This window comes from Trichechus manatus, unplaced genomic scaffold, assembly GCF_000243295.1.
Source record: "Trichechus manatus latirostris isolate Lorelei unplaced genomic scaffold, TriManLat1.0 scaffold00087, whole genome shotgun sequence".
Lineage (NCBI taxonomy): Eukaryota > Metazoa > Chordata > Mammalia > Sirenia > Trichechidae > Trichechus > Trichechus manatus.
In genome coordinates this window covers 180262-202469 of record NW_004444023.1, presented here as the reverse complement: position 1 = coordinate 202469, position 22208 = coordinate 180262, and the positions used below count along the sequence as shown (strand labels likewise).

General features: G+C 55.5%; 2 protein-coding genes across 3 annotated transcripts in view; one reads left to right on the top strand and one right to left on the bottom strand.

Annotated features, from left to right (window-relative positions):
• The first annotated feature begins 953 nt into the window (after window positions 1-953).
• ERCC2 (ERCC excision repair 2, TFIIH core complex helicase subunit) lies at window positions 954-18912 on the top strand. The gene is made up of 22 exons (XM_004381574.2): window positions 954-1051; window positions 1890-1967; window positions 2045-2107; window positions 3839-3952; window positions 4631-4747; window positions 4836-4952; window positions 5414-5537; window positions 5632-5728; window positions 5823-5956; window positions 6041-6209; window positions 8955-9073; window positions 12324-12393; window positions 12491-12560; window positions 12656-12757; window positions 14311-14374; window positions 15321-15442; window positions 16908-17000; window positions 17098-17170; window positions 17448-17518; window positions 17645-17788; window positions 17922-18065; window positions 18616-18912. The coding sequence occupies exons 1-22, from the start codon at window positions 1019-1021 to the stop codon at window positions 18706-18708; spliced, it is 2211 nt and encodes a 736-aa protein (XP_004381631.1). The 5' UTR covers window positions 954-1018; the 3' UTR covers window positions 18709-18912.
• Window positions 18913-18944: 32 nt separating this feature from the next.
• Window positions 18945-22208, bottom strand: part of KLC3 (kinesin light chain 3) — a 7258-nt gene continuing 3994 nt past the window's right edge. Inside the window, exons 5-12 of one of the 2 annotated variants that reach the window (XM_004381572.1) lie at window positions 21871-21958; window positions 21690-21791; window positions 20984-21157; window positions 20059-20149; window positions 19938-19978; window positions 19752-19858; window positions 19513-19576; window positions 18945-19064 (exon numbers count right to left, since the gene is read on the bottom strand). In XM_004381572.1, the coding sequence (XP_004381629.1) occupies window positions 18993-19064; window positions 19513-19576; window positions 19752-19858; window positions 19938-19978; window positions 20059-20149; window positions 20984-21157; window positions 21690-21791; window positions 21871-21958 (739 nt within the window). In that variant the 3' untranslated portion in view covers window positions 18945-18992. The remainder of the gene's footprint in view (window positions 19065-19512; window positions 19577-19751; window positions 19859-19937; window positions 19979-20058; window positions 20150-20983; window positions 21158-21689; window positions 21792-21870; window positions 21959-22208) is intronic. The other variant, XM_012557118.1, reaches the window with a different exon arrangement.

Sequence of the window (22208 nt, the reverse complement as noted above, 5' to 3'; positions counted from 1 at the left end):
AGTTGGAACCACCGACCTTTTGGTTAGCAGCTGAGCGTTTAACCACTGCGTCACCAGGACTCCTCTAAACGCTTGCACCAAACAAAAAAAAAAAACAAAAAACAAACAAACCCATTGCCATCGAGTCGATTCCGACTCATAGCGACAGTATCTGGCAAATAGTAGGTGCTCAATAAATGGGTGGAGTTATTTATTCCACAGGAGTCTAGGACATAGCAGGCACTTTATAAATGTACGTTTGTCTGATGCAGTGAAGCCATTCCTAACATGCAGACCACCAAGGAGTCTCCATTTTCCCTGTTATTTTCTCCTAGTCTCTATTCTCTACTCTGACACTTTGGCAGATGCTGGAAGAACGAATCCTGACGAATGGGATCGATTCTCTCGGCTCTCCTCCTTCCTTGTTTTGTTCTTCGTCCTCGGTGATCCTCAGCGACGCCTCCGGCACCGCCTATCTCGCCGGAGTCCGCCTGCTCATCGCCTTGCGCACGCGCGCAGTAATCCTACTGGCTCCACCCTAGTAGAGTCACTGGCGGAATCAGCCAATGGAATCGTGAGAAAGGTGGAGCGGACAGCCCACGGACCCGGCCTCTCGCTGAATATTCATGAGGGAGGCGGATCGACGCCGCCGCACGCCTTGGACGGCGCCATGAAGTGAGAGGGGGGCCGGGGACCCTGGCTCCAGAGTGGGCACAGGGGCCTGAAAGATGGGGGGACCAGTGGGGTCTCCAGCAGGGCGAGGGGAGGCTGAAGAGGTGGGATGGGATAACCGCGGGGATCGGCGGGGTGGTAACGGGGATGGTCAGCCGGGAGACCCGGAGGCTCCTTGGGAACTGGTGGTATACTCGGGGAGACCGGCAGGTAACTGCCCTAGGCCGAACGACCGGAGAGAGTGGGGGCTGGAGGGGAGTCTGGGGAGCAGGGCACTGACCTAGCAGCCCCCACCGCTAGGCTCAACGTGGACGGGCTGCTAGTCTACTTCCCCTACGACTACATCTACCCGGAGCAGTTCTCCTACATGCTGGAGCTCAAACGCACGCTGGACGCCAAGGTGAGAGGGCCCGGCGGCCGCTGCCTGCTTGACAGGTGGGGCTGACACGCATGGGTTTGAGACAGATTGGAGGACGTCTAGATCGCCCAGACTCCAGGATTTTAGAAACCTGAGGTCCTTGGGAATCCAGAACTCCAAAGCCACTTGCCAACTAAAATAATAATAGTTAATGATACTCGTTGCCGTCGATTCCAACTCATAGCGACCCTATAGACAGAGTAGAACTGTCCCATAGGGTTTCCAAGGAGCGGCTGGTGGATTATAACTGCAGACCTTTTGGTTAGCAGCCTGAGCTCTTAACCACCGTGCCCCCAGGGCTTCCAGTTAATAATAGCACCAAATATTTATGAACTCAAGCATAGCAACGATTGTGAGAATGGTGCACGATCAGGCAGTGTTTTCGTTCTGTTGTATGTAGGGTCGCTGTGAGTCGGTGATATGAGACACAGCAGTGCCAGGCACCAAGTAGGTGCTGTGGAAGTGTTTGCTAAGTCGAAGGAAAAAGTGTGCTCGCTATATATTAGGTACTGTGCTAAATCATCAGCTCACAATTTCTCATTAATCCTCACAGCCATGCTATGAGGAAGGCCTTCTTTTTAGACCCATTTTAGAGATGAGGATACTGAGGTCCAGAGAGGTGAAGGCACTTGCCTAAAACCACCCAGTAAAGAGGTGGCAGAAGTGGGATTCAACCTCCCCTGCCCCCTGCCTTGGGTTCCAAACTATTAACTGCTGTGTTGATGGTAGCTTTCTTGGAGGGAGGGGGGTGGCATCCCTACAGTTTGTGTCCCCAAAGTTCTGAGAGCCTGTATCCTGTCCCTCCACCCCCAACACATAGGGTCATGGAGTCCTGGAGATGCCCTCGGGCACTGGGAAGACAGTGTCGCTGTTGGCTCTGATCATGGCATACCAGAGGGTAAGTAACCCTCTGAGCCAATGGTGGGGGTAGTGGGGAGAGACTGGGTGGATGCTGAGTCTGCTTGTCATTGGCAGGCATACCCGCTGGAGGTGACCAAACTCATCTATTGCTCGAGGACAGTGCCCGAGATTGAGAAGGTAAGCTGGGGTGTCTTAGTTTCCTAGCACTGCTGTAACACAAACCCCACAAGTAGGTGTCTTTAAAGAACAGACATTTATTTTCTCACAGTTCGGGAGGTGAAAAGTCCAAATCAGGGTCTCGGCCATGTTGATTCTTTCCATGAGCCTCTTCTGTAGTTCTGTTGTCTACTAGCTATTCTTGGTGTTCCTTTACTTGTAGGTGATTCTCACATGCCATCTATCTTCCCCTGTGTAAGCGTGCATGTGTGCATGCATGTGTGCCTGGTTGCTGTGTCTATTCCGGTCTTTGTATAACTCAGAGGTGATTAGATTTCAGCTCCACCTTATGCTGATATGACCTCAATTGATTGATTGATTATATTTTATTAGATTATATTATGGAAGGTCATTATATTACATTAGAAATCCCTGGGTGGTGCAAATGATTAACATGGTTGGCTGCTAACCAAAAAGTTAGAGGTTCAAGTCCACCCAGAGGCACCTCAGAAGAAAGACCTGGTGATCTACATCTGAAAAATCAGCCATTGAAAACCCTATGGAGCAGAGTTCTACCCTGATACATGTGGGGTCGCCATAAGTCAGAATCAGCTGGACAGCAAATGATACTGGTTTCAGTTACATTACATATATTTTAAAGTGTTATGAAGCAAAGATGTTACTTTGAGGATTAAAGCATGCCTGACCCAAGCCATGGTATCTTCAATTGCCTCATATGCATGCGAAGTCTGGACAGTGAATAAAGAAGACTAAAAAGAATTGATGCGTTTGAGTTATGGTGGTGGCAAAGAATATTGGCTATACCATGGACTTCCAGAAGAATGAACAAGTCTGTTTTGGAAGAAGTACAGCCAGAATGCTCCTTAGAAGCAAGGATAGCGAGACTTTGTTTCACTTACTTTGGACATGTTATCAGGAGGGACCAGTCCCTGGAGAAGGACATCATGCTTGATAAGCAGAGGGTCAGCGAAAAAGAGGAAGACCCTCAATGAGATGGATTGACACAGTGGCTGCAACAATGGATTCAAACATAGCAATGATTGTGAGGATGGTGCAGGTCTGGGCAGCATTTTGTTCTGTTGTATATAGGGTTGCTGTGAGTGGGAACTGACTCAATGGCACCTACCAACAACAGTATTACATCTCATTAGATTACATTATGGAAGGTCATTACATTACATTAGGAGTCCATGGGTGGTGCGAATGGTTAACCCACTCAGCTGCTAACTGAAAGGCTAGTGTTTCAAGTCAACCCAGAGGCACCTCAGAAGAGAGACCTGGCAATCTGCTTCTGAAAAATCAGCCATTGAAAATCCTATGGAGCCCCGTTCTACTCTGACACATATGGGGTTGCCATGAGTCAGAACTGACTGGATAGCAACTGGTACTGGTTTTAATTATAGTACATTACATACATTATGTTTCATTAGATTACATTATAGAAGGTCGTCTGCTCTACCCAAGGCCCACGGATCTAATCACATGGAACTATTCCATGACAGCAGCTAGACTGGTGTTTGCCAACAACAGGGAACCATGGCCAAGCCAAGTTGACACATAAAATTAACCATCACGGGGGGTAATCCCAGTGCTCCATCCTGCCCGTCCTGGGTGCCTCATTGTCCCCCTGGTGGTCACCCTCACCAGCCTCGCGGGGGTGTTTGGAGGTTGAGGAGGGGGCTGGGCAGAGGTTCATGCTTCTATAAAGCCACGTTCTCCCCACTGGAGCAGGTGATTGAAGAGCTGCGCAAGTTGCTAAACTTCTACGAGAAGCAGGAGTGCGAGAAGCTGCCGTTCTTGGGGCTGGCTCTGAGTTCCCGCAAGAACCTGTGTATTCACCCCGAGGTGAGCACCCATTCCTGACCTTGCCCATAAGCCCCGGTGTTAGGAAAGATTCCTCCTACCGCCCAAGAGCCCTAGGTCCCCAGACCAGGGGAGGTACGTGCGGCCTTGCACATAATCCCTTTCTCACTTGTCAAATTCCGACTCGTCGCGCATGGCCCAGGCAGGGACACCTCCTTCAGGGAGCCTTCTCCCCAGCCGAGGAGAGATTGAAACGGCAGCTCCTGGAGTCCACCAAGTCTGGTTTCCTGGCTCTGAAACTTATTAGCCATGTGCTTTTTTTCTTTTTTAAATAATATTTTATCGTGTTTTCGGTGCAAGTTTACACAGCAAGTTAAGCTCCCATTTAACAATTTCCACACAAATTGTTCAGTGACATTAGTTAATTTTTCACAGCATGTCAACATTCTCTTTAATTGCATTCTGGTTGTTCCGTTTCCAGTGCTCTAGTTTCCCTGCCCCCTTATCTTCTCATCTTTGCTTTAGCGAGTCATATACTTTTAATTTTTTTTATTGCAACTCATTGAAAAGTCTAACGGGGTATCAATTTCAGGACGTTGTATTAGAGTATCATTGAAGTAAGAATAACATCATAATTTAACCTTTAGTTTTAATTTTTCAGTTACTTCCACATTCTCACCTCTCTGTGTAATTGTCCTTGAATAACTGTTCATTAAACAGGTGGCGCACCTGCGCTTTGGGAAGGACGTGGATGGGAGATGCCACAGCCTCACGGCCTCGTATGTGCGGGCGCAGCACCAACAGGACTCCAGCCTGCCCCACTGCCGCTTCTACGAGGTGCCCGGGGGACAGGGCAGCGGGGTGAGGGCCAGGACAGCCCAGGATGCCAGCCTCCCTGACCCCGGGCCCTCTCGCCCTGTCCCAGGAATTTGACGCCCATGGGCGCCAGGTGCCCCTCTCTGCTGGCATCTACAACCTGGACGACCTGAAGGCCCTGGGGCGGCGCCAGGGCTGGTGCCCCTACTTCCTCGCCCGCTACTCGGTGAGAAGGCTGCTGGGGGCGGGTGGGGGGAGGGGGAAGGGCTGCCTGCCCGTCTCTTATCTCTGCCTGTCTCTGTCTGCCTATGTCTGTCTGTCTGCACATGTGTCTGTCTACCTATGTCGCCTTGTTGGTGCATGCCTATGTCTGCTTGTCTGTCTGTCTGTCTGTGAATGTGTCTGTCTGTATACTTGTGTCTGCATGCCTGCCTGTGTCTATTTGTCTGCCTGTACACGGGTCTGTCTGTCTGCTTGTGTCTGCCGGCCTCCTCTCCTCTCTGCTCGTCTACCTCCCTCCTTCTCACTCTCTCTCTCCTTCTCTCTTACTTCCCTGTCTGTCTGCCTGTCCTTGCCTCGCCTCTGCTTGTGAGGGAGTCACACGGTGGGGTGGTGGAGGGGAGGGAAGGCAGGGCCAGGGTGACCGCTGGCAGGTTGGCTGGGGTAACCCCATCGCCTCACCTCCAGATCCTGCACGCCAATGTGGTGGTTTACAGCTACCACTATCTCCTGGACCCCAAGATTGCTGACCTGGTGTCCAAGGAGCTGGCCCGCAAGGCCGTCGTGGTCTTCGACGAGGCCCACAACATTGGTGAGGGGGGCACTGGTGGGCAGGCGGTCCCAACCCCTCAGCCTGCTGCCAGCCGGCGTGGCCTGACCAGCCCTGCCCTCTCCCCGCCTCCCAGACAACGTCTGCATCGACTCCATGAGCGTCAACATCACCCGCCGGATGCTCGACCGCTGCCATGGCAACCTGGAGACGCTGCAGAAGATGGTGCTCAGGTGGGGAAACCACCTGGTCCTGTCCCTGCCGCCCGGCCTCTCCCAGCCCCCACCCCAGCGTCCTGCCCCTCTACCCACACCCCGCCTCCCATAGGATCAAGGAGACGGATGAGCAGCGCCTGCGTGAGGAGTACCGGCGCCTGGTGGAGGGGCTACGCGAGGCCAGTGCCGCCCGGGAGACGGACGCCCACCTGGCCAACCCCGTGCTGCCCGACGAGGTGCTGCAGGGTGAGCCCATCCGCGCCCTGCCGTCCACCCGCTGCCTGCCCCCCCGCACCCCCGTGGCTGCTGACCCCGTCGTCTCCCCCGCAGAGGCGGTGCCCGGCTCCATCCGCACGGCCGAGCACTTCCTGGCCTTCCTGCGGCGCCTGCTGGAGTATGTGAAGTGGAGGCTGCGCGTGCAGCACGTGGTGCAGGAGAGCCCCCCCGCCTTCCTGAGCGGCCTGGCCCAGCGCGTGTGCATCCAGCGGAAGCCCCTCAGGTGCGGCTGGGTGGCCGGGGCATCGGGGCTCTGCCGGCTGACTTGTCCTTCACGTCCTTGGACTGGGGTCCCCTTGTGTCCACAGAGGCACGTGGGACCCTGGCGGGTCTGCCTGGGACGGGTGCATGGGCAGGTGAGAAGTGGTCCTGGGTCTCCGTGTGAGGCAGGGACTTAGCAGGCGATACACGGCTCTAGCCAAGAATTCCTCTGCAGGGAGTTTAATGGAGAGACTGTTTACAGAGGAGGAGCCCTGGTGGCACGGTGGTTAAAGCGTTCAGCTGCTAAGCGAAAGGTCGGCGGTTGGAACCCACCAGCCGCTCCGTGGGAGAAAGATGTGGCATTCTGCTCGCATAAAGATTACAGCCTTGGAAACCCTATGGGGCGGTTCTACTCTGTCCTGTAGGGTCACTGTGGGTTGGAATCGACTCAATGGCACCTAACAACAGCAAGTTCAATTACAATGCCTGGCAAACAGTAGGTGATCGGTAGATAAATGCTGAAGGAATGATGTAAGTCTTACTAGGGTTTGGTTTGGTTTCTGGACTTATAGAGGAGGAGCCCTGGAGGTGTAAACAGTTAAATGTTCGCCTGCTAACTGAAAGGTTGGCAGTTCGAACCTACTCAGCAGCTCTTCGGCAGGGAAAAACCTGACCATCTGCTTTCATAAAGGTTACAGCCTAGAAAACTCAATGGGGCAGTTCTGCTCTGTCACATGGGGTCCCTATGAGTTAGAATCAACTTGATGGCACCCAACAATAACACTTACAGAGGGACAGGCAGGGTACAGTAGCCCACAGGCATTTTGAGGCCCCTGGGATCTCGCAGAAGTTGTTGCCCCCCACCCCCGGCCACAGGGGCAGGGGGAGGGAGCAGAGTTCCTGAGAGTCAGCAGGGCTGGCCCTGGAGAGGGGCTCCCAACAGGAGCTGGGAGCAGAACCCCAGGGCCCAGCAGGGCCTGAACTGGAGGAAATGCTGCAGACCCCTCTTTCCTCCTGCCAGGGCCTCTCATTGGCAAAAACCCCTCTTTCTTGAAGCTTGTGCGCAGGGGAATCCTTGTGGCGCTGGCTGTAAAAGTCACCCCCGGGGCACAGAGCAGGCCAGGAATGGATTAGGGGGTGCCTATACTTTTCCTTTGCTGTTTTGGATAAGCCACTGTTCTTCTCTGAACCTCAGTTTTTACCTCCATAAAATGGGTTGGGTTGGGGTCATCATCTTTTCTTAATGAGTTCTGTGGTAAAATGAGGGAGCAACAAGACAGACTACCCTGTCTTGAGCACTAGTGATGAGCCGGTCACTGGGCCCAGCACTTTCCGTTTTGTGCCTCACTGACTCCTCAGTACGGTGGCCCCATGCTGCAGATGAGGAAGCTGAGGCCAGAGAGGGGAAGTCACTAGCTGGGGCCACACAGCACTGAGCAGGGTGGTTGTGACTCGAAGCCCCTGGCTGCTCTGCCCCGATGGGGTGAAGAGCCTTCGGTGTGAGTTCACCTGGGTCTCCAGTGGCTCGGGGACTCATGAGGGCAAAGAGATGCTCTCAGTCATTCCACACACGCTCCCTGAACACCTCTGTGCTGGGGACCCAGCAGTGACCGAGACAGCCCCTGCCCTACCCTCTTGAGTCTCCCAGTCCAACAGGGGAGACAGAGCTGTCCCCAAATAGGGAAGACTCAGTGTGGGCATGGCTGGCATGGGGGAACCAAGACGGGGGCGCCTGACCTAGCCTGAAGGTCAGGGAGGGCTTCCTAGAGGAGGGGGTGCAGTGGGTATGAGAGAGTTAGTCTCACCCCCAACAAACTCATGAGTATCAATAGAGGGAAGAGACATGAAATCATTATGAGATGGGGGTCAGGGCAGGCTTTCTGGAGGAGGGGGCCTGTGAGGGGCAACAAAGGGGTGAGCAGCCAGCAGACCGAGGGCGTCCATCCTTTCTTTCTCTCAGTTATTCATGAATACACAGCCCTTGAGCACCTACTTGATGTCTAGCCCAGTTAAGGGCAGTGCTGGGGATACAGTCATGACCATGACAGCCCTGGCCCTGCCCGTGCAGGAGACAGACTCATCCCCCAACAGTGACAACCCAGAGTGGACAGAGCTGGGACAGGAGAGCCCAGGGGACCTGGAGGAACCCAGAGGGGGTTCCTGGCCCTGCCTGTGGGGTAGGGAAAACAGAAGACAGGCTCGAAGAAATGAAGTGTAGAGGGCAGGCTTTAAACACTGACTATCCGCTCAGCTCCACAGTCAGGTCCCCCTGCTCAGTGACCTGCCCCCGAGGTGTGAGGGCCTCAGGCCCGACTGTGGTGTTTGTGGCCGTGTGGCCTTGTGTGCTGGCCGCCACAGTTCCTCTGCATGCTGCGCAGTTGCGTGGCTTTGTTCCCTTGTGAACCTCCGAGACCCTGACAGTGTACGCATCCCCCAGGGTAGATGTTGTGACTGGGATTCTAGGAGTGGTTGTGGGTCTCTGTGAAACCTCACGTGTGTGGTGCTTTTGACTGGGAATGTGGCTATGAGATTGCATGACCAGGTGGCCCTGGGGGGAGGGGGATTGTTGTTCTGTGTGAGGCATACTTCTACAATGTGGGGACAGATGTGACTGGAACAGATCAGTTCCTGCCCTCACGGAGCACCCAGTTACCTGGGGAGATAGACACATGCCCACGCATGCTGAGAGTGGAGGAGGGGGCTGCTGGTCCTGTTCACACCTTCCCTCCACCGCCCCCCACCCAACCCCATCTTGCCTCCCCACCAGGTTCTGCGCTGAACGCCTCCGATCCCTCCTGCACACCTTGGAGATCGCTGACCTGGCCGACTTCTCCCCCCTCACTCTCCTTGCTAACTTCGCCACCCTCGTCAGCACCTATGCTAAGGGTAAGCTCCCCTCTCGACCCCTGCCTCTGCTGGGCCTTCTGGCAGCTGGAAGTGAAGTTCCCACAGAGTCTAGAGGGTCGTCAGCAGAGGCTTGCCCCTGCAGGGCCTTGTAAGGCTGAGCTTGGAGTTTGGGCTCTATTTGGAGGGCAGTGGGGAGCCATAGACAGTTCTTGAGTGAGCGAGCTTCATGCTCTGCTTTGTATTTTCCAAGGCTCCCTCTGGCTGTGGAGTGGAGAAGAATGGGGCCGAGGTGTGAGATGAGGCTGGAGAAGTTCTGTGGGGTCAGCTCACACTGCCGGCTTGTGTATTAGTGTCCCGTGGCTGCCTCCACAAACTGGGTGGCTTACAACAACAGAAATTAATTCTCTCACAGACTTCTGGAAGCTGGAAGTCTGAAATCAAGGTGGCAGTAGGGCCATGCTCCCTCCGAAGCCTCTAAGGGAGGTTCCTTCAACCTCTTCTTAGTTTCTGGTGGTTGCCGGCAATCCTTGGCATTCCTTGGCTTGTAGCTGCATCACTCCAGTCTCTGCCTTTGTCTTCCCTCTGTGTGCATCTGTGTGTCTCCGTATCTCTCTCTCTTTATAAAGACACCAGCCATTGGATTCAGGGCCACCATAATCCAGTATGAGAGTCCCTGGGGGATACAGATGGTTAATGTGCTCAGCTGCTAACCAAAAGGTTGGAAGTTTGAGTCCACCCCATGGTGCCTCGGAAGAAAGGCCTGACAGTCTACTTTCAAAAAATCAGCCATTGAAACCCTATGGAGCAGTTCTACTCTGACACACATTGCATTACCGTGAGTCAGAATCACGTCTATGGCAACTGGTTGGTTTTAATCCAGTATGACCTCATCTTTTTTTAAAATGGTTTTGTGTTTTTGGTGAAGATTTACACAGCAGTTTAGTTTCCCATTCAACAATTTCTACGCAGTCGTTCAGGGGCATTGGTCACATTCTTCACAATGCGTGAACATTTCTCATTATTTCCATTCTGGTTGTTCCATTTCCATTAATCTAGTTTCCCTGTTCCCTTAACTTCTCATCTTTGTTTTAAAGTAATTGTGAACTGTTTGGTCTCATATAGATGATTTTTAAAGAAGCACGATACTAACAGGTGATATTCTTTATTTTGTGAGCCAATCTGTTGTTTAGCTACCAGGTGACCTCAGGGGTTAGTTTCAGTTCAGGGTTTAAAGAGTATCTCAGGGTGATAGTCTTGGGGAGTCCTCCAGTCTCATCCGGCGATATGACCTCATCTTAATTTGATTACATCTGCAAGGACCCTATTTCCAAACAAGGTCACGTTCACATATATCAGGGGTTAGGACTTCAACATACCTTTTGGGCCCAGGGGACACAATTGAATCCATAACCACATGGTAAGGAGTTGGTTGTTCTGCTCTCAAGGGCCCTGGGGAGCCTTGGCAGGTTCTGACCAAGGGTGGGTCAGGGTCAGGTTTGTGCCATAGAAAGACTCTTTTGGCCAGGACCTAAGCAGGAGAGGAGGGGCCTGGGCCAGGGCAGGCCGTGGGGGCAGAAGGGGCTAGTATGGAGAGTGATTGGGGGGCGAGAGGCTGGGGTAGTGTGCCTGGGTGTCGGTTGTGGAGGGGACGGTGAGGATGATGCTCAGGTGTCCAGGGATGTTATCCAGGGGCTTCACCGGCCAGCATTCCCACCCTTCCTCAGCTTTAAGCTGGCCGAGGGTGCAGGCTGATCCCCCAGGATTACCGTTCTATCCAGGGAACCAGGTCAGGCCTGCGTGATGTCCCATGGCTGGGTGGCCTTAGCGGGAGGATGGAGACTCTGTCCTCCACTCCCCAGGGCCTATCAGCAGCAGGTCCTGCTGGGCCTTCTGTGTCCATCTGTCTGTCCTGCCCCATCATCCCTCTCTGGCTTTGTCTCTCTCCTCTCTTCCCATTTTATCTCCACAAATAACCTCGCATTCTTTTAACTGGAACATTCTTCCCGGTCTTCCTTACCTCCGGCTGCCTCCCTACACCTTTCAGTTCTCAGTTCAGTTGCAATGTCACCTCCTCCAGGAAGCCCTCCCTGGTTCCAGGCCCGCTCTTCTGGGCTCCCCAGCCCAGCCCCACCCACTCTGTGTCGTCACTGTTTGGGGACAAGGCTGTCTCCACCACTGGACTGTTAGCCGGGAGGGCAGCAGGGCTGGGGCTATCTTGGTCACCACTGTGTCCTCAGCTTCTCTCAGCACAGGGCTGGGCACAGAGAACTTGATGATTTTTTTTTTTTTTTTCTTTTAACTAAGTGAAGTGAATATGGGGATTCATTCGTTCATTTATTGGTTCAACAAATGGGCCAGGCCCAGCACTGGGAAAGCAGCAGAAGTTAAGAAAGACCCTATTCCTGTCTGCCTGGGACTTAGATTCCAGAAGAAAAGATAAGCAGCAAAGTCGCAAACTAGTAACTAGGGCAGATGGTGTCAGCAAGTGAAAAACAAATGTCATGACTAAGCATCCCTGACATGGGCACCTGCAACAGACGGGGTGGCTTGGGGAGGCCTTTGAGGAGGTGACATTTGAGCCATGTCCCAAGTGGCCACACAGATCCGCCTTGGGAAGCTTTCCTGGCATTGAGACCAGCAAGTGCAAAGGCCCTGGGGTGGGAGTGGGCCCCGCAGGTTTTGAAGGTCAGGCAGAAAGCAGTGAGCAAGGGGGAAATGGGGTCGGCATAGCCAGGTCTTACAGGCATTTCCAGACCACAGAGGAGTGTGGGGGCCGCGGGAGGGTGCTGAGCAGGCAGGCATGTGGCCTGACTCAGGACTTACAGGACCCCTTGGGCCACCATCTGGGAAGCAGATGTTGGGGAGCAGGGGTGGGAGGGGATGGTGGGTACACTGGGGTGGGGGCCGTGGAGGTGGGGAGGGGTGGTCACATTGCAGGTACATTTTGGAGCTGCCAGCTGGCTTGCTGGTAGAAAGGTCACGGCAGAAGGCTTTGGCCCCTTGCAGCCCTGGGGGCATCTGCGGAATGAACCTGCGTGCTTTCTGCCTGGGGACCCCCCATGAGCATCAGCCAGATGTCAGCCCTCGGGAGAGGCAGCCAGGTTGGGGAGTGTCTGGAGTCAGATGCCTGGATTTCTGGCTCGAGTGGCTGGTGCCTGGTCCCATTGACTAACGGGGATGGGCGGTGGGTGGACATATGGTGGGGGCTGGACACATGGTGGGGGCTGGACACGCGGGGTGCAGTTACACCTGGAGCATAGATGTCTCACGGCCTCTCCCTGCCCCCTAGGTTTCACCATCATCATTGAACCCTTTGACGACAGGACCCCGACCATTGCCAACCCCGTCCTGCACTTCAGGTGAGAGCTGACCCCGGTGAGTGGGGCTTGGGAATGCCCACAGGGCTCCGGCCTGCCCGCCCGGCCCTCACTGCCTGCCCGTGGCTGTTCCCCGCAGCTGCATGGACGCCTCGCTGGCCATCAAGCCCGTATTTGAGCGCTTCCAGTCTGTTATCATCACATCCGGGGTGAGGCCCCCTCCTTCCCACTTCCAGCCCTCTACCCGGCTGTGCCATGTCCCCACCAGTCCTGCTGAGACCCCTCCCACTGTGCCCCACCCCAGACGCTGTCCCCGCTGGACATCTACCCCAAGATTCTGGACTTCCACCCCATCACCATGGCAACCTTCACCATGACTCTGGCCAGGGTCTGCCTCTGCCCCATGGTGAGTGGGGGAGGGGCGGAGGGAGGGAGAGGGGAGCCAGGGGCCACTTTTCCTCCCGCCACCTCCTCCACTGGTGAGGCCATGGATTTGCAATTCAGACAGACCTGGGCTTGATTCTGCTTCTCTCTGTGAGCATGACTCCCCAAGCCTCAGTTTTCTCATCTATAAAATGGGAATCTTCCCGATCTTCCAGGACCCTTAGGAAAAATTTAGGTTTGAAACCTCTGTGTAGCCCGGGGCCTGGCATAAGGTAGGGACTTAGTGTCAATGTCCTGGTTAACTTGGCTTTGCCTATTTCATCGTCTGGCTGTGACCTCGATAAGAGACGCTTCTTCTCTGCCTCGGTCTCCTCCTCTGTACAATGGGCATCATAACCAGGCCCTCAATCCCTTGTCCAAAGCCGTTGGGCCAGGTATATTTTGAATTGAGAATTTCCCGTACTTGAAAAGCAAGGTGAAGGTCGTGTGTCACATAACCCCCAGTGGGTCTGGGCCACTCCCTCCAGTCAAACTCACGTCTCAGCTGCAAAGCATTTTGAAGAGTCACGCTGAGCGAGGGTAAGTGAAGACTCCAGGTAGACTCACGGCAGGGCAGGGCAGGGCAGGCTTTTATGCTACTAAACGAGTTTGCACCAAACTTAAAAACAGCATTTGGAGTTTTTAGAGCTTTTTGGCTTTTGGAATTGCCCTTAAAAAGCTTGTTGTTAGTTGCTGTCGAGTCAGCTCTGGCTCAGGGGCACCCCGTGTACGACAGAATGAAGTGCTGCCCAGTCCTATGCCATCTTTACAGTCGTTGGCATGTTTGAGCCCACTGGGCGGCCATGTGGCAGTACATCTCAAGGAGGGTTTCCCTCGTTTTCACCGACCTTCTACTTTACCAAACATGATGTTCTTTTCTAGCAATGGATCTTTTCCTGATGACATCCAGCACTACATTGAACAGTATTCTGTTGTGATCCATAGGGTTTTCATTGGCTAATTTTGAGAAGTAGATCACCAGGCCTTTCTTCCTAGTCTGTCTTAATCTGGAAGCTCTACTCATACCTGTCCACCATGGGTGACTCTGCTGGTATTTGAAATACTGGTGGCACAGCTTCCAGCATCGTAACAACACGCAGGCTGCCACAGTATGACAAACTGACAGACGGGTGGTGGCTTAAGGGTTTGGGGATTGGTGATAATCACGCATTGCATCATGGTCCTGTGACAGTTGCCTGTGGTGGTGCACAGAGGCTGTTGTGGTGAGAAGGAGTCTTCTGGAACCCACTGGCCTGGAGCCTGGGGTCGGCTAGAGTGTAGCCTGCTGGTTGGGGGCAGGGACAGACCCGAGTTCAATTCCATCTCTGCTGTTTATGCTGTGTGACCTCGGGCAGGCGACTCACCTTCTCTGTTCATTCCTCTGGACATTGCCGATAACAGGGTAGCTGAGGGCTCCTTCAGTGCGCTTGTATCCACGTAAAGCGTGAATGGCACAGGCAGGTGACTGGCTCTCACGCGCTGGCTCAGGTGCCGCTGTTTTGCTTACTTACGATTTGTCTCTTTTGCTCATTCCAGATCATCGGCCGTGGCAATGACCAGGTGGCCATCAGCTCCAAATTTGAGACCCGGGAAGATATCGGTACACTGCCTGTGGGGGTGGTTTATATGGGTTCCCAGAGGGGAGAGTATCAGTCAGTATGGGCCAGGTCAGGCTGCAGTAAAAACACCACCCAGTCTCAGTGGCATAACACACAGAGGTTCGTTTCTTGCCCGTGGTACACGTCCAGCATGGTTGGTGAGCAGACTGCCTCACTTTTCCTCACCTGGGGATCTCCCACCATGGGGCACGTCACCGAGTGTCTTAGTGATCTAGTGCTGCTATAACAGAAATACCACAAGTGGGTGGCTTTAACAAACAGAAATTTATTTTCTCACAGTTTAGGAGGCTAGAAGTCCAAATTCAGGGCGCCAGCTTTAGGGGAAGGCTTTCTCTCTCTGTCGGCTCTGGGGGAAGGTCTTTGTCTCTTCAGCTTCTGTTTCCTGGTTCATTGGTGATCTCCGTGTAGCTTGTCATCTATCTTCCCCCATCTCCACTACTCCTTTGCTTATTTAATCTCTTTCATATCTCAGAAGAGATTAACTCAAGACGCAGCCTACACTAATTCTGCCTTATCAGCATAACAAAGAAAACCCATTCCCAAATGGGATTATAACTACAGGCGTAGAGGTTGGAATTTACAACACATATGTTTGGGGGACGTATTTCAATCCATAACACTGAGGCAGTGTGACGTGATGGGTGGGGTCGTGGTGACATGGTCAAGGTGCATGGCTCATAAAGACACCCACCCGGAAGTAACATGTGGCCACTTCTGCGCTTGTTCCGTTGGCCGTGGCAAGTCACACAGCACTGCAGGTGGCGGGGAGGGCCCTCCCACGTGCCTGGAAGGAGATACTTGTGAACAGCCTTACAGGTGGACTCAGCAGGGGTTTTGGGAGCCCCGAGTTCCAGACAGGGCATTAGACTGGAGTGCTCCAACCAGGAGTTGGGGCCAGGACAGGGTCCAACCTCTGACCCCTCACAGCGGTGATCCGGAACTACGGAAACCTCCTGCTGGAGATGTCCGCCGTGGTCCCGGATGGCATTGTGGCCTTCTTCACCAGCTACCAGTACATGGAGAGCACCGTGGCCTCCTGGTACGAGCAGGTGCGTCCCCCCACCCCACCACCCACTCCCCAGAAGCCCCCATCTCCTCAGCTCTGGGCTCTGCTCCTCTGTGTGGTGGCATCATTTCATTCCTTTTCTGTTGTAAATAGGGGTGTCTCACAGGACAGAACAGCGTATAAGACACAAACAGTTTAAGGAATAAGTGGCTACACTGTGGCCCGTGCCCCCAGTCAGGCTCAGAAGACATTGGCAGCCTCTGTGGGCCCCTCCCTCCAAGGCATACCCCTCAGGAGAGGCGACCACACCCCCACTTTCTGGATTCCTTGTCCCCTCTCATCTTTTTATGGGGTTACCCCTGTAACTACCCCTCTAGCAGATACGGTTGGGTGTGGAGAAACTGGGTAGCAGACTAGCTGGGTGCTGTGCTGTTTGAGGAAGATTCCAGAGAAGTCAGGCTGGATAGAGACTCTGGAGAGTCTGCGAGAGCCCCTTCTGGGCAGGGTCAGGGGACGTTCTAGAAATGGCTCACCACAGCTAGCACTGGACCACCAGGAGGATGTGGGCAGGGACTGGCTGCTCTGTCCTCTCTGCTTCTGAGCTTACCACGGCCCCAGCTCTCGGGTAGGTCAAAGCAAACACTTGGGGTGAGGTGAGAGCATGAGGTAATGCGGGGGGCAGGGGCTGGAACTTCATCCTCCCATGACCTAGACATTGGCCTTGTCCTCAGGCTGTTTCCACACAGTGGGAAATACGGCCGCCAGCCCCGTGAGCCCCATCTCCTGAGTGCCTTTTGTATCCTCTTTAAGAAATCTTCACCTACCTCACGGTCCTGAAGACAGTCTCCTGCATTTTGGTTTAAAAGCTTTGTAGTTTTAGCTTTCCCGTTTAGGTTTCTCAGGTACCTCAAATTCATCTTTGGGTATGGTGTGAGGGAGGGATCGTGATTCATTTTTCCCACGTGGACATCCAGTTGCTCCAGCACCATTTACTGAGCTTTCCCTACTGCACTGCACAGTGACCATCCGCGCACGTGTGCATGTTTCTGGACCCTCTGTTCTGCTTCACCGTCTGTGTGTCTTTCCTTGCATTAGTACCACACTGTCTTGATTACTGCAGCATTGTAGTAGGCCCTGCAGTGTCACATATGAAATCTCAGGGCAGCCTCTGATTGGCTCTGCCTGGCTTACAGTCAGGCTCTTTACCAATTGCTGGCTGGGAGATGGAATGCCCTGATTGGCCGTCTTGGGCGACATGCCTACCCCATTTGCCCAGAAGATGGGGCACGGTGATTGGTTCCCCATCTGGATCATAAAGCTTCCCCAAAAAAGTGAGGTTGGACAGGTCCACTACTCCCTCCCCATGGCTCACATGGGCAAGTTGAAGCCCAGACAGAAAATGGCCTGTTGCTAGGGAGTTTGTGGCAGAATTGGGTTTAACCAGGAAGGCCATGCCATCAAGCTGCCTTGTGCCAACCCCAAACCCTTTCCTCCCGAATCTTTCCCAGGGCATCCTAGAGAACATCCAGAGGAACAAGCTGCTCTTTATTGAGACCCAAGATGGGGCAGAGACCAGTGTTGCCCTGGAGAAGTACCAGGAGGTGGGCACGGGTAGGGGAGGGGAGGGATGCCAGAAGACTGGTGCGGGGCGAGGCCGAAGGAGGCAGCTCTGAGGAGTGACACATGTCCCCTCCCCAGGCCTGCGAGAACGGCCGTGGGGCCATCCTGCTCTCGGTGGCCCGGGGCAAAGTGTCTGAGGGGATCGACTTCGGTGAGTGAGCCAGACTCTCCCCACCCCGGCCACCTGCATGGAGCTTTCTGGAACTCCTGCGGCTGTGCCGTCTCTGCTCCCCCAGGGAGCCACCCACCTATGACCTGGGCATGAGCAGGGCCCTCCTCTGCCCCCCCCCCGGGAACTTGGGGGCCCTTAGGGCACCCCCACTGTCTTCTCACACTTGGCTGCCCCTCATCAGCTCCGGGGGCCCACGACGTCGCCCCTCCAGCCATCTACGCTTGTAACCCTCCCTCGCTCTCCCCTTAACCACTAGTGCACCACTATGGGCGGGCCGTCATCATGTTCGGGGTCCCCTACGTCTATACCCAGAGCCGCATCCTCAAGGTGAGCAGCGCCCGGGGCCCAGGGTTCTCTCTCAGGGCTCTCCTCTTGGGACTGGTACAGTTGCGGAAGGGGCAGCAATGGGGAGAGGAGAGATGGCATCCCCATCTCCTGCTTCCCCGCCGGCAGGCGCGGCTAGAGTACCTGCGGGACCAGTTCCAGATCCGAGAGAACGACTTCCTGACCTTCGATGCCATGCGGCACGCGGCCCAGTGTGTGGGCCGGGCCATCAGGGGCAAGACCGACTACGGCCTCATGATCTTTGCCGACAAGGTGCTCCGCCCCACCCAGCTCCTGAGCACTAGGCTGTTCCCCCAGTCGCTTTACAGATGGGGCAGGTGGGACGGGGGCCGAGGCGGGCCTAGGCTGCCCCTGACGCCCCCTATCTCCGCCCTCCTGTGCACAGCGCTTTGCCCGGGCGGACAAGCGGGGGAAGCTGCCCCGCTGGATCCAGGAGCACCTCACAGACGCCAACCTCAACCTGACCGTGGATGAGGGCGTCCAGGTGGCCAAGTACTTCCTGAGGCAGATGGCGCAGCCATTCCACCGGGTGAGCTGAGGCAGCCCCACACTTGCTCCCTCCTCCAGGCAGCCCCCTTGAATTTCTCCCCACAGCCCTACAGCCTGCCCTCCTGCCTCCCACAAAGACAGGCTGTGTGCACCTGTGTGTAAGGCCTGAGAACCAGGGGGAGATTTGAGGGCCAAAGACACATGAGTGCTGCAGTAGGCGTGCAGGTGTGTGGGGAGCCCCAAAGAAGAGGCAGGAGGAGAGGATTTGCGATGAGGAGTTGGTGTACCTTCTGCAGGAGGGGTGCTGTGCTGGCCCCCAGAAGTGGATCCTTCTCTGTAGCTTGGATGCCCGTCCTCTGGATGCTGGCCCCCTCCCCAGGGGCTGCCTTCTGTTTACAGGGACATAGACTGGGTTCCACGGGATGGTTCCTGTTGCAGACATTCTGCCCCATGCCCCCCATGCAAGCCACCTCCTGTAACTGCTGGGCCTCGAGTCTTGGACCGCCCGTGTCCCTGTTAGGGCAGTTAGGGAGAGGGCAGCAGCTGTACCCCACCCCCCAGGCTGACACCCCAGGTTCTGTCCCATCCAGGAGGATCAGCTGGGCCTGTCCCTGCTCAGCCTGGAGCAGCTGCAGTCGGAGGAGACGCTGCGCAGGATCGAGCAGATCGCGCAGCAGCTGTGAGCGTGCGGGGCCGGAGGGCTGTGTGACCTCTTGAGTTTCCTCGGGTCCCAGCGGCTGGCAGGGCACCTCAGGGGAGGAGCTTAAATGACCCTGCAGGAAACTTCAGATGCATGTTCTTCGTTGACAAATTGACAGCTTTTAATGCAGGAGAGGAGGGTGGTGGGCAAGCCCAATGCCCCGGGTGCCCCGAGAGGCAGGAGTAAGCGAGGAGATGAGGAGGGGGTCTCCCCGCCACCCCCTCCCCACTTTTCCTGAGACACTGCGGCCAACGTGGTCCCATCGTCTTAGCGGGGGCTCAGGTCCTGGCTGCTGGCACTGAGGGTCCACGGGGCCTCACCCAGGTGCCGGTTGGAGGACTGGGGACAGGGCACAGGGCTGGTTGAGGGGTGAGGGCAGGACACACTTCTGTACCACTGCCACTATGGCTGTGCCTCTACGTCCATGGCCACACCTTGCCCCCATGTTCACCCCTGTCCCTGTGTCCACCCTGTGTCCATTCTGTTCCCATGGTTACGCCCCTGCTGTCACATCCACTCTCCTGTCCTCTAGGCCACCCCACTGCCAGCACATGGCCATATTGCTCATTCCCCTGTCCCCATACGTAGCCTCACTCCAACCTGTCCATCCCCCTGCCTCTACCCTACGTATAACCTGTCCATTCTCCAGTCTTTGGCCATTCCACCATCAGCCTCCCACCCCTGAGCTCCAAGGTTAGCCTGGCTGCCCCAACCCTTCCCTCATCTCAGCCCACCAGCATGGCCACCACCCCCTCCATCCTGACCCAGGTGTCCCTGTCACCCGCACCTGAGTCCCTGCAGCCCTCGGGCCATCCACATTCAGCATGTTGAGTGACATGGCTCTCTTCATCCTGCAGAGAGGGGGCAGGTGGGCAAGGAGTAAATTCCAAGACTGTTCCACACCAGCTTTGATCTATATGTGCCACAGTGGGAGATGGGAGCCATGGAAGGTTCTTGAGCTGGGGGAGGGGCTGCAGCAGCTTCTGCAGACGTCAGGGCTCTTTGCTGACCAGATCCAACACTCACCCGGCTGCTCCTGCCATCCCCTCGCCTCGGAGCCGGGAGACCAGCTTCTTGCTTCCCTGCCGGATGGACTCCCGGAGTTTGGAGAATGAGCTGCTCCGACGAAGGGCCTGGGGGGTGCCGGGATACCAGTCAGTCCCCCATCCAATCCCATCTCCACCACAGAGTCAAAGCAAAGCCCGGCCTCACCTGTTGGTCCACATCTCCAGCTCTGCATGTGTTGGGGGCTCCTGGGGAACAGATAGGGGACATGAAGGTGGGGAGGGGGCTTGAGAAGCTTCCTGGGAGTGGGGAGGGGCAGGGGGCTCACCGAGAGGGGCAGGCAGGTCCTCCCGGCTGAGGATTTCTTTGTACAGTTCTTCTGCTTGTTGGTACTTATTCTGTTTCAGGTAGGCTGAGGCCTGGAGGGAGGGCAGGGGGAGGGTGATCTGGGCTCAAATCTAGAAATTTCCAAGACACCCTCCAGCCCCCCACGTGGAATCCAGGCACATCTTTCCCAAATACAGACCTGACTGTGTCCTTCCCCTGCTCAACACCCTGCCCTGGCTCCCCAGTGCCCTTGGGAGGCAGCCCAGGCTCCCCTCACACCCCTTTGGCTGAGTAGGTTTGAATCCTGGCCCTACCACTTTCTTGCTAGGTGACCTGGGCCAGGTAACTTCCCGTCTCTGAGCCTGTATCCTGCTCTACCTTAAGCCACTGGCTCAACCTCTCTGTGCCTCAGTCTCCTCCTCTGCAAAATGGGGGTGACAGTAGCTCCTACCTCATAGGATGGGTTGTAAGAAATACATGGGATGCTCCAGGGGACATGCTAAAAAGGGACCTAGCGCGTGGTGCGAGCTCAATAAATATTTGATGCTATCAGCTGGTCTCGGCCAATGTCTCAAGCTTCCTCTTTCACTGGAACCTCTCTCTGGTGGCCCAGAACTTACGTGTTTTCTCACGCTTCCATGTAGAACATTCTACAAGCTGTTCTGTGCTGAGCGGACCCCTCACCGGTTGGGCCCAGCTCCGAAGCCTCATCTTATGGGACACCTTCTCCGAGAGCCCAGCAGACACGGGGGCTTCTGGCCTCTGCAGTATCCCACCCTCACAGTTCTCATCCCCCACCCGCTCGGGTCAGGCCCGTCCTAGCCCCCAGTCCAAGTCTGCCACACACAGGCCCTAGGGGATGTTTCTGGCAAGGGTGAGCGGGTGGAGACACTGGGGGGGTGTTGGATGGGTGGGTGGGCCCTCACCAGGTTGTTCTTGGTCTTGGCCACGTTGAGGTCGTGGGGCCCACCCAGGGCCTCATAGATGTTCAGGGCCCGGGCGTAGTGCTGCTCCACCTCCTCAAACTTGCCCTGGTTCTGGCAAAGCAGCGCCAGGTTGTTGAGCTGCTTGGCCACGTCTGGGTGGTCGGCGCCCAGGACCTGGGGGTCAGGATCACAGGTCATGGGGATCAGAGGAGATGGGTGGCCCACAGGATGTCAGAAGTCATAATGGGGGTCCCAAGGATGATAGGATCAAATTGGGGGACTGCTGAGGTCAGAGGTCATGCTGGTTCAGAGACATGGGGCACAGGGTCAAACTGGGGTAGATCAAGGTTGGGGGTTATATCAGTCACAGGAGTTGGAAGGTCAGAGCCAGGTGGGGGGCATGAGGTGAGTTCTAAAGGGGTTACAGGGCCAGGAGTCAGAGGATCAAACTGGGAGTTCACACATCAAGGGTGGTATGTCATGGAATCTGGGTGATGTAAGCTCAAATTGGGGGCTCACACTATCAAATGTGAGGGGTGCAAAAGGTCAGAGGTCATGGGAATAAATAGGGACACCAAAGGATCTGGCTCCCAGTGTGAGGGCCAGAGAATAAATAACATTACAGAATCAAATGGGGAGGATCACATGGCCTCAGGGGTCAGCCCCCGGGACATAGGGCTTGGCGAGGGCTGGGCAGGGGCGGCACCTTCTCCCGGATCTCCAGGGCACGCTGGCACAGAGGCTCTGCCTCCCGGTAGCGCCCGCGCTTCCCGTAGAGGACCGCCAAGTTGTTGAGGGTGGCAGCCACCTGCGGGGGAAGGTCACAGGTCAGAGATGGGAAGGTACTGACCCAAAGCCCTTCCCCCCTCACCATGCCCCCCACTCACCGCGGGGTGCTCAGGGCCCAGGGTCTGCTCCCGGATTTGCAGGGCGTCGTGGAGAAGGTCTGTGGCCTCCTTGTACTTGTTCTGGTCCCTGGGGAGTGGCCACAGAGGTGGACAGGCTTGGCGAGGTGGATCCCGGCAGACCAAGCAAGGGTGGCACCATCTGGGGGCCCCTTCAGGGTCTCACCCACCTCCCCAGTCTCTCTCACTGGGTCTCTACCTCCCTAGGCACCCCCCAGGTCTCCCATGCTCGGGTGTCTTCCCCCTCATTGGAGTCGCTGTTCTGTGCTCTGACTCCTCTCTCTTGGCACGGGGGGGTGGGGGCTGTGGGGCATCTGTGG

What these genes read in the sequence shown, in the direction of transcription:
- ERCC2 (XM_004381574.2), top strand. Translation starts at nt 1,019, where the DNA reads ATGCTGGAGCTCAAACGCACGCTGGACGCCAAG. An exon ending in ACCTGTGTATTCACCCCGAG is followed by an intron (nt 3,953 to 4,630) that starts GTGAGCACCCAT and finishes TTCATTAAACAG; the next exon opens with GTGGCGCACCTGCGCTTTGG. An exon ending in ATCCAGCGGAAGCCCCTCAG is followed by an intron (nt 6,210 to 8,954) that starts GTGCGGCTGGGT and finishes CCTCCCCACCAG; the next exon opens with GTTCTGCGCTGAACGCCTCC.